Source organism: Magnolia sinica, chromosome 2, assembly GCF_029962835.1.
Source record: "Magnolia sinica isolate HGM2019 chromosome 2, MsV1, whole genome shotgun sequence".
Classification (NCBI taxonomy): Eukaryota; Viridiplantae; Streptophyta; class Magnoliopsida; order Magnoliales; family Magnoliaceae; genus Magnolia; species Magnolia sinica.
In genome coordinates, this window is record NC_080574.1 from 27,148,628 (window position 1) to 27,159,676 (window position 11,049).

At 46.2% G+C, this 11,049-nt stretch overlaps 1 protein-coding gene across 1 annotated transcript; it reads right to left on the minus strand.

Annotated features, from left to right (window-relative positions):
• Positions 1-5,154: 5,154 nt before the first annotated feature.
• LOC131224597 (uncharacterized) lies at positions 5,155-6,936 on the minus strand. The gene is made up of 2 exons (XM_058219891.1): positions 6,544-6,936; positions 5,155-5,532 (listed from the first exon to the last, which is right to left on the minus strand). The coding sequence occupies exons 1-2, from the start codon at positions 6,934-6,936 to the stop codon at positions 5,155-5,157; spliced, it is 771 nt and encodes a 256-aa protein (XP_058075874.1).
• Positions 6,937-11,049: the final 4,113 nt, after the last annotated feature.

Genomic DNA, 11,049 nt, shown 5'->3' on the forward strand with positions numbered 1-11,049 from the left:
GTGTACAACACACCACCTACCTAGTTGGTGTGGGCACGTGTCGTGCCAAGCGAGCGCTGACGCTCCTCTAGCTTCCAGTTGTACCAACGGTTCAAAGTAGATCAAAGTTATATAAGCCCAAAATAATGTTTTTACTATATCCGCACCATTCATCCATTTTTCGGTATTATTTTAGATCACGGAATAAAAAATAAATCATATTCAAAGCTCAAGTGCATCACATCATAAATAGCAGCAGGATAACGATCATCAGCGTTAACACATTCGCAGGACTCACCGTAACGTTTTTTTTTTTTCGTCCAATAATTTCATAAGGTCACGAAGACTTGATGATGGGAAAAAAACAAATATTATATTGATCCAAAACTTATATAACCCAAAAGGGTTTAGGGTGTAGTCTAATTAATCTTTAGATCTGTCTTATATTTCAGCTAAAGCCTTACCAAGAGCTCACCAAATGAATGAACGGTTTGGATATAACACATATCTCATGATGGGACCCAAAGAACTTAGTGACGTCAACACATCAGCCAGGTCGGTGGTGAGTGGTACACCAGCCAATCCACTTCCGAAAGAAGTTATTAGCTACTTATGAGACAGCTCACATATGCGCGAATACAGCAGTTTACGCATGAATAGGTTGAGAGATTACTTACATGAATCAAATGAGAGTACGAAAGAATCTGCACCACACGTTCCACACGTGGCACGCTATGCATACAAGTAGTTAAAATTAAGCTGTTCAGATGTCGGGAGATGTCCCATAAACCGCAAAATAAGATTATTTTGATCATTTGAATATTAATTGGTGGACATTTATTGGATCGTTAAAATGAAAAATTTCCAAGCGTCCTATTTCAACAAACAACTGTCCACAAATCAGAGGTTATGATTATTCAACATATCGAATTTTGGACTGTCATTTGGCAATAGAGGGTTATAGACGGTTAAACTTGATTTAGTGCACGCTAAATGTACGAAGTATGATTACTGGCGTATCAAGCGTCGTATGCTGCTGGTGTATCAAATAACATTTCTGGTAGAAGATGAACAGTTGGGAAACTGTCAACGAGTTTTTAAATTCAACGCAGGCAGGCTGCTTTCGATGACGTAGTCCATATTCGACGTATAACTGTGACCGACTAGTGATTAGACACATGACGGGTGATGACAGTGGACGCATCTGATGTAATGTAGCTCATTCATGAGAGCAAGCACACCTAGAATTGGACTGGAAAGCGTGCAACAACCGAGTTGTATGGGCCCACTAATGAATTGTGTGTGGCCTCCAGTCCGTCCATCCGTTGAGACACATCATTTTTAGGGCTAAAAGTCGGGTGGGTTCAACCTGACCAATGCTAGGTTGAGTTGGGCTCCAGCATGACGTATTGGGTTCGGTCTTTGGCTTGGGCTATACAAACATCAACCCAATAAAACATGGATCTTGACGGGGTTGAGGTCTTGGGTGGCCTGGCTCAATCTGAACTAGATTGGTATATAAGTTACTTATAAATTATAATTGAGTGTCCGCGTTGAAGGAACTAGAAATTTAAGTAATCACCGATGACTCAAGCTAACAAGATGTGTTGGATTTCTCTCTTAGGTAGATTGCGTGTTACACAATATGGCTTTTAAAATAATAGCTATCTTATTTTTAACTTATTTGTTTAGAAACAATAAAATTTTTATGATAAATAATTACATATATAGTTAATAAAATCATAAGTACAACAAATAAGACTCATATTGAAAAAATAATAGACTAATATAATAACAAAAATATTAGCATGTATCCACTTACCAACCTGAACAAGCCCACCTGAGTTGAGCTTGGGTTGAGAATTCTCAACCTGAGGTTGGGTTGGGTTAGGTTAGGGTTAAAGTATAGAAACTTTGGATTGAGCTAGGATTGAGCACTAACCCGACCCGGCCCGACCTTACCTGATCCAACTTTCAGCCCTAATCATTTTAGGATCTAATCCCGAAATTAAAATCGACCCAAAAGCTGAGGTGGGCCTTCCTTGGTCTACCATGTTGTTTATATTCCACCCAATCCGTTCATTAGGTAGGAGCCACCGAGAGGAAGAGACATCAAATGATCGTCTTTGGAACAAACCTTTTGAATTTAGAAGTTTCTGGAGTGATTTTATATTGTTCCATGACGCAGCCTACCCAAGTTCTGGATTGAACTGATTTTTGTTCTGTACGGTGAAAATAATGTAGCTCAACTGATGTACGGAGTAGATTTTATACATACATCACATTAGCCCCAAAGAACTCGGGTCTAATATGCGCCTCTTAATTTGTAAGCGTTCTTTTTCTTTTCTTTTTTTTCCTCTTCACCACTCAATCCAGTCTGTGTAGTCCAATGATCAGAACCGTCCATGTGAACACATGATCATGACCATTACTATCCGTAGATGGATCTAAAACTTTGAATAAAAAAATTTTCAATGGCTTGCATCAGCTCAAACAATCAAAGGTTAAGATAATCTAAGAAGTGTAGCTACGGAATAGTAACTTATTTATATAATAAAAAGCCATGTACCATCTGATCATATGGGCCCAGTGGGTAGCGACAGACGCAGGATCCTACATCCCGACGTGTTGCAGAAAATTCGTGGGGACTTTGGCATTTGAATCAGGGTCGTCATCTACTCATCGAAGCTATTTTATACTATGATTGCTTTGTAATAAAAGAACTTATATTGAAAAATATGAAAAATAATTTTTATTAAACATCATCTTACAAGAGATGAATACTCTCGTTCAATTACAGCAGAGTAAGTCAAAATATAAAAACTCACATTCGCTTTAAGGTTAACTAATCAGGCTCGAATAGATGATTCCAACCAAGTCAGCTACTTTAATGACAGGTCCAATACCTTGACCTTTGTCTCTGCAGGTACCTAATGCCCTAACACCCTAATAACATGTGGTGGTTACCTACAATAACTACCTGGCCTGAAGTAGTGAACCTATTTAAAAGTGGTTTATTTCGTATTAGAGAAACCCATGTATGAATAATAATTAATTTTATCTAGCTAAACTAGGTTGGGGTAGGTCCAACGGCAGATCTTGTAACTAATTATAAAAGTCATGACTAGAACCCTCTTCTTTCCTTTCCAATTATAGTAGTTGTTGAAGCCGTTTCCGGCTCACCCCCTTTACTGCTTGAATACCTGCATAGGAAGAGGACAAAGGAGACCCTGGCTAATACAGGGGACCCTCCGATGCCTAAGTCAGGCCTAGAATTTGGGTCTAAGAATGGTATTAGAGTTTTCGGGGTGAGAATGTATGTGTACCTTTCACTTTGAGGCACCTCCCATTTGTAAGGGAGATGTGATCCTGTGGTTTCGAGATCCTTTCCTAGTTCATAGGGAATTGGCTGTTATCTGTAACGATCCCGAGATTTTAGATCTCCTAGATTTTCGGGATCGGGAATCATCTTTCGAAGATCTCGGAAGACAAATCTTTGATGCTGAGCCGAAGACTTGAGGCTCAAGCCTGGGTCGGACATGACGCTTGGTCGTACGTAGATTGTTCTCGCAACCCTGGCTTATCCAAGTGACTCATGCCGATTGGTATATGCATTGACTGCTTCAGACTCGACCAATAATAACCAAACCTCACTTGGCTAGGGTGCAGTTGTTCTTGAATCAACTTAGTTGCCGATCAGAGATTGTCCTGCGGCCGACCTAGACGTTTGGTCGGACTAGGGTCGAGTCATGATGTGACTAGCTCGGATTTGATCCATAGTCGACCCATAATCTGGGTCGGCATAATGCGGCCACTGTGGGGCTCTGAGTGTCCTCAGGGCTGTTTCAGTCTCCTCGGAGGCCTCGCCTCTCGGCTCGCTGGACATGTGGGCCTTAGTCAGGCTCGGTGCCTTAAGGACTGGGCCATGTCGATAGAATTGGTCCATTACAAAGCGTGCTTGAATGATGTCCGAGGTGCTTATCTTGAGCTGGACTTTGATGTCTTGGCGACGGATGATGCTAAGGACTCTTCAGAGGCAGGGGCGGAGGACTCCCCAGCAACAGCCGAAGTTGAGAAGACCCCTGAAGCCGAGACCCCAGTTGATCTGACCTCGGGCTAACCTCTCTTATTCCCTCTCTATTTTTTGTAATGAAAAAGTTGTAATCGCATTTCAATCTTAATGAAATTCATCTTTTGCATTAGTGTGTGAATGTTTGCTTTTTTATGTTGTTGCTAATCGAATTTGTTGAATGACGAGCCGACCTCTTCTCTAAGGGGTTGGTTCGTTGAAGGATTCCATTTATATACTTGAGAAATGACCCTTCGCAGCGTGCTTGCCTATTTAGTAAATCGTTGTCGAATGACGAGCCGACCCCTTCTTTAAGGGATTGGTTTGTTGAAGGAGTTCATCTCTGCATATGAGAGATGACCCTTCGTATCGTACTCAGATAGCAAGGTAATTATATAGTAGGCTAAGTAGAAGAGTAGAAGAGCAGGCGATCTTTTATTAAGAGCCAAAACGTCTAGTAGATTCGATCCGTACATAGCTACGTAGCTTTCTCCCTCAGGGATAGTAGATCTTTAAATGCTCGGCATTCCATGGGTGAGGTAATGGACGTCCCTCCAGTCTTTCTGATTGTTGGACCCTGTCTTAGCCGAGCTGACCACCCGATAGGGTCCCTCTCAATTCGGCCCAACTACTATGGGCTCTGTAGTGTTCTGGAAGACGCGGGGAAGGACTAAATCTCCTCGTCGAAAACGCCACGTCCTAACTCTAGAGTTGTAGAACTGAGCAACTTAATATCGGGCCGCGACTTGAAGTTTGATGGTGTCTTGTACTTCTTCAAGTAGATCCAGGTTTGTCGTGATCTGGTCGGCATTTTGCTCTTCCTGATGGTTCCTCACTCGCATGGTAGGGAGCCCTATCTCAACTAGGACGATGACTTCCCAGCTATAAAACTAGGAGAAGGGGGTTTCCCCCGTAGAAGACTAAGCCGTAGTCCTATAGGCTCAGAGAACAAGCAGGAGTTCATCGGCCTAGTTGCCCTTAGCCTTTTTCAGATTCGTCTTAAAATGATGCTTAATGACTTTGTTCACAGCTTCCACTTGTCCATTAGACTGCGGATGACGAGGCGATGAGTACACGTTGGCAATGCCGAGCCCCCTGCACATGCCTCAGAACCTGTCGTTGTCGAACTGTCTCCCATTATTGGACACGATGGTGCATGAGATTCTGAACCGACAGATGATGTTCTTCCACACAAAATCTGTCACCTTCTGTTCAGTAATCTTCCTCACTGGCTCGGCCTCAGCCCATTTGGTGAAGTAGTCAACGGCCACAATCGCGAACTTGGTCTGCCCCTTTCCTGGAGGCAGAGGCCTGATAATGTCGATCCCCCACTGGGCAAACTGCCACGACCTGCTCATAAGGGTCATCTCTTCTACTGGCTGCCTCGGAACGACAGCAAATCTTTGGCATTTGTTGCACCTTTGGACAAAGCTCTTGAAATCTTCTCGGATAGTTGGCCAGAAGTACCCTTGACAAAGTATCTTCTGAGTCAAGGCGCGGCTCCCGGAATGATTTCCACAGATTCCTTCGTGGATTTCTCGAATCACATAATCCACTTCGTCGGGTTGGAGACACCTGAGGTAGGCTGGGAGTACCCTTTCTTGTAAAAAGTGTCATCCAAAATCACGTATCGTGCTACTCTGATCTTCAAACGTCGAGCTTCCAATTTGTCTTAGGGGACTTCGTCATTGGTAAGGTGCCTGATGATTGGATCCATCCAGCTTAGAGTTGTCTGCACTAGGTTGATCATCTCATGGTCGGCTTAGTCGATGCTTAGATTATCTAGGAATTTTTACTGGGACAATCCTCGGGATCTTCCCCTTGGTAGCTGAGGCCAGCTTTGTAAGGGCGTCGGCCCAAGAGTTTTTGGCTCTTGGAATTTGGGTGATAGCACATTCTTTGAATATTCCCGTCAGCTTTTGGGCCTTGGCTAAATAGGCTATCATCCTTGTCTCCTTGGCCTCGTATTTTGTCGATATATGATTCATGACGAGCTGAGAGTCGCACCACACGTCGAGGAGTTGAACTCCCAGACTAGCGGCTAATCGGAGTCCGTCCAATAAGGCTTCATACTCTGCCTCGTTGTTGGATGCCTAGAAATCGAGCCTGATTACATACTGGATAGTGGTCGAGTCAGGTGCGACTAGGACGATCCCCGCCCCAGCTCGTTTCGAATTAGATGACCCGTCCACGAAGAGGGTCCATATGCTACATCCCTCTTCTATCTTTACACTCTCAAGAAGTGTTAGGGGAGTAACGGGGACTGTCTCGGGATTGGTCAAGATCTCCCACCCTGTATCTCCGATCTCGCAACTCGAAGTTGTGAACTCTGCTATAAAGTCAGTGACAGTTTAACCCTTGATCGCGGTCCTCGGTCGATACTGAATATTAAACTCTCCGAGTTCTACCGCTCACTTGGTCAGATGCCTAGATACTTCTGGCTTATAGAGGACCTGTCAGAGGGGTGAATTCGTGAGGATGATAATTGAATGCACCTGGAAGTATGGGCGCAACCTCCGAGCAGAGACGACTAGGCTTAGAGCCAATTTCTCCATGCTCAGGTATCTGGTCTCGGCCGGGACCATTGCCTTGCTAATGTAGTAAACAGGGCGTTGTTTGCCTTCCACCTCTCGAATGAGTGCCGAGCTGACTGCCGAGGATGAAACCACTAAGTAGAGAAACAGAGGCTCCTCCTCATGCTTGGACAGCAGAGGCGGTGACCCTAGGTACTGCTTCGACTGTTGAAAAGCTTGCTCACAGTCCAAGGTCCACTCCGCTTTCTTGTGACCCTTCAACTGCTGGAAGAAGGGGAGACATCTGTCAGTGGCTCTGGATATGAACCGCCCGAGCACGGCGACTTGTCCGATTAGGCACTGGATTTCTTTCATTGTCCGAGGCGAGCTCATGTCGAGCAAGGCTTTAATCTTGTCGGGGTTTGCCTCAATGCCCCTCTGACTGACCTAAAATCTGAAGAACTTGCTTGAGCCCACACCGAAGGCACGCTTGGTGGGGTTCAACTTCATGTGATATTCTTAGAGGATCGAGAACGTTTCTCCGAGGTCTGTGATGTGATCAGAGGCTTTGATACTCTTGACGAGCATGTCGTCAATGTAGACCTCCATGGTCCGACCAATCTGTCGGGATAACATCTAGTTTACCAACCTTTGATATGTTGCCCCAACGTTCTTTAGGCCAAAGGGCATGACCCGGTAACAGTAGAGTCCCTTATCCGTGACGAAGGTCGTCTTCTGCTTGCCTGGGGGTACATTGCTATATGGTTGTAATCGGAGTACACTTCAAGGAAGGTGAGGAGCTCGTGCCTGGCCGTGCTGTTGACTAGTTGGTTGATCCTAGGTAAAGGGAAGCTATCTTTGGGGCAAACTTTGTTTAGATCCGAATAGTCAACACAGACCCGCCACTTTTCATTGGTATTTCTCACGAGGACCATATTAGCAATCCAGTCCAGGTAGTGGATTTCCTCAATGAAATCAACACTAAGTAGCTTCGACACTTCATTAGTTATGGCTGCGTACCTTTCGGGCTCGAACGCCCTCATCTTCTGCTTCAGTGGTTGGTGCTCTAGATCCACATTTAGCTTATGAACCATGATCTCTGGAGGAATACCCGACATGTCTTGGTGTGAGCATGTGAAAACGTCCTTGTACTGTTGAAGGAAGGTCAACATCTGAGCTTACTGCTCGAAATTTAGTGACCACCCAAGCTGAACTGTTCTGCTTGGATAGGCATCCTCGAGCGGGACAATCATAAGTTTTTTGGTGGACGAGTCCTCTACGGGATTGTCTTCCCTGGGGTCAAATATGTTTATTATAAGAGCCTGCTTTGTGAAGCCCTTTCTTACTGCTACCGAGTAGCACCTTCGTGCCTCATGCTGGTCTCCTCAGACATATTCGACCCCTCCATCGGTAGAAATTTTCATCATCAAATGATACGTAGATACGACCGCCCTCATGGCGTTAAGGGACGGCCAACCCATGATAGCATTGTATGCTGATGGTACAGTTACCACTAAGAAGTCCACTAGCAGAGTCACCTGATTCTGCCCTTCTCCCACTGTCACTAGGAGGAAATAGCGCCCTCGAAGATCACCTTATCTCCAACAAATGGGTGCAGTGGAGTCTCCATAGGTCGGAGGCGCGACCTATTTATTCCCATCTTGTCGAACGCCTTGGAGTAAAGTATATCGGCCGAGCTTCTAGTGTCGACCAGGATACAGTAGACCTTGTGATTAGCTATCATCATCGCAACCACCAAAGCATCATTATGGGGGTGCTGGATGCCCCACGCGTCATCCTCTGTAAACGTGAGACTGCAGGGGCTTACTTGGAGTTCTTTCCTCAGCCTTTCAGCCGAGTAAATGTAATGCTCGGGGTCGGTGTTCCTGGAGTGGACTTTACAAGCCCGATTCAAATCTTCGCCACCGGACGGGCCCCCATAAATCGTCCGGATCTCCATAACCTCCTCCGCAGCTTTGCTGGGCTGGTCATCCTTCCGGTTCTGCCTCTTTTTGCTTTACATACTGGCGCAAATGATCCTTGTGGATGAGGGTCTCAATCTCTTCCTTTAGGTTGACGCAATCACTAGTGTTGTGGTCGTAGTAGCAATGGAAGCGACAATACTTTGATTTGTCCCGCTGGCCTGCCTTGGTCTTTATATAACTCGGCCAACGCAATAACCTCTGATCTTAGATGTCTAGCAGGATCTACTTTGGAGACATATTGAGAGGAGTGTGCGAGCTGAACTTACTCTTGGGCCTCCTGCTCGGTCTTCTGTCCCGGAAGGCATTGTCGTCCGACCTCTTGTCCGCGTGCTGCGATGCTTCGTCCCTCCGCCTCTTCCCTTTAGACGAGGATTCGAAGGTCTGGTTGCTCTTATGTGAGCTGAAGAACTCTTCGGCATTAGTGTACTTCTGTGCGAGGCTGATAAGCTCACCAACAGTTGAAGGTGGGTTCTTCCCGATCGAGAACAGGAATCTCCCCTCCTTGAGCCCGCTGATCATTACGGACAATGCAATCTTGTCAGAGTAGTCATCTACTTGCGGAGCCTCTTCATTGAAACAAGAGATGTAGTCTTTTAACGACTCCACGCTCTTCTGTTTGAGGGTCAGCAAGTGGGTCGACAGCTTCCGACTCTTCTTGCCGACGATAAACTGGGTCAAGAATGACCTGTTGAGCTCGGCAAAGGTACTAATCAACCTTGGCTTGAGCTGTCAATACTAATTCCTTGCGGCCCTAATTAGAGTTATTGAGAAGGCTCGACACAACATTGCTTCCGAGGCAGATTGAATCTGCATCCATGAGTGGTAAGATTCCACGTGCTCTGTGAGGTCGCCAGACCCCCAGTATTGAGCAATGGGGGCATCTTGAACCTCGGAGGCATTTCTGCACTCATAACCTCGCTGGTGAAGGAAGGTTCAGTTTCTTCCATCGCCGCTTCCACTGTAGTTGAAGCCGGAGTCTGTTAGTTCCACTGCAGGGTCTTGATCAGATTCCGAAGCTCGTCCAGCTGAGCTTCCCACGAGTTCTGATTTTTCACCACGGTTTCTTGAGGAACTTCAACCTCAGGCGCTCTGCCCCCCCTCCTCCTCTTCGGCTTGTGGCGGAGGTTAGTCGGGGCTCTCGTCGAAGTCACAGATATATAGGTTGGCTCTGTATGCCGTGTAGGATCCGGGGCCCGAGCAAACAGGTTCTGGGATGCCTTGGCATGGGGGCTTATGAGCAGTGGCTCTTTTTCGGCTACCGGGGCCATCTCTTCTGGGTTGAGAGGCACCTGTTGTTCCTTCATTCGATTGGTCTCGTCCCTCAGCACCTGTTCTTCGTTCTGCAAGACCCTGTAATTACCTCCTCAGCTTTGGGTTTGTTGAGATGGCCCGGTCGAAGCCGACTCGGTGTGCAATAGTGAAGACGAGTGATGTTGCCCACTCGGCTCAAGCTCCACGGCCGTTATTGGGAGCGTTTTCTTCTTTCCTCTTGCCATTTACGGTAAAGCTTGTCCTTTTGTTCTTTTTCCCACAGACGACACCAAAATGTTAATGCAAAAATTTGGATCACCCTCCGCCAAGCTCTGTATGCTCGGAGCGAACCTTGGTCCTGCACAAATAGAAGACAAATAAGACCCTGGCTAAAGCAGGGGACCCTCTGATGCCAAAGTCAGGGTAGGAGACGGGGTCTCAGTAGTGTAGAGTATGGTGAGAGTACTAGATATTGCATACCTGTTCCTGTAGAAATGATTCATATTTATACCTGAGGATCATACTAAATGTGCTCAATAATCTCGGCACGATCATCGCCACTACGTGAGAGCTACATGTGTGCGGTCATCGGTCGTTACCCGGAGATCGTGGGCCAGGCATAACTCCTATCGTGCGTTACCGGATTTAGTCCGTTAATGTTATCGCTAATCGAGCTCTCACCAGGCCGACCTTGCGGCTCAGATCTTGCTCGGCGATCCAAGCCCAGGAGTGAGCTGATCATTGTCGTGTAAGGCAAGGAGGATCGGGTCGAAGGTACACTAGACGGGTGCATTATTTCTCCTACTTTCCGAGTTGTTCTGAGAGCTCTTACGAGAGGACTTGGAGGTAGATCGACTCAAACATATCGTTATTGCTCTGAGGTCCTGCTTGAAGGATGTGTGACGGCTTCTTCCAAGTCCTAGGTCGGTGCCGTAGCTCTACAAGAGCCCTTGGGTCAGACGCTCACCTCGAGTCGGATGCTCTTCAGTTTGAGCATCAATATGAGGCCTTGCTTATTGGTGCCAAGTTGACCTCGATGCGGTTCAAGAGTTCATGCCCTGAAATAACTTAGAAAGATAAATAGACCGCGTGATAAAATGCACGCATCACCGTAGGCACACGTAAAACCGGCTACTATAGGCCATCTACGTCCGTACGCAAGAGTTTTTCTTTTGTTCGTTTCTCGGACACGGATTAGTTACTAACCCCACCTATCCCGATTCGGAACATGCTCGGCTCTGCAGAGCCCACC

Coding starts and splice junctions, on each gene's coding strand:
- LOC131224597 (XM_058219891.1), bottom strand. CDS start 6,936: ATGAAAGAAATCCAGTGCCTAATCGGACAAGTCGCCGTGCTCGGGCGG. Junction 5,533..6,543: donor GGTTGCGCCCATACTTCCAG/GTGCATTCAATT, acceptor GCCTTGACTCAG/AAGATACTTTGTCAAGGGTA.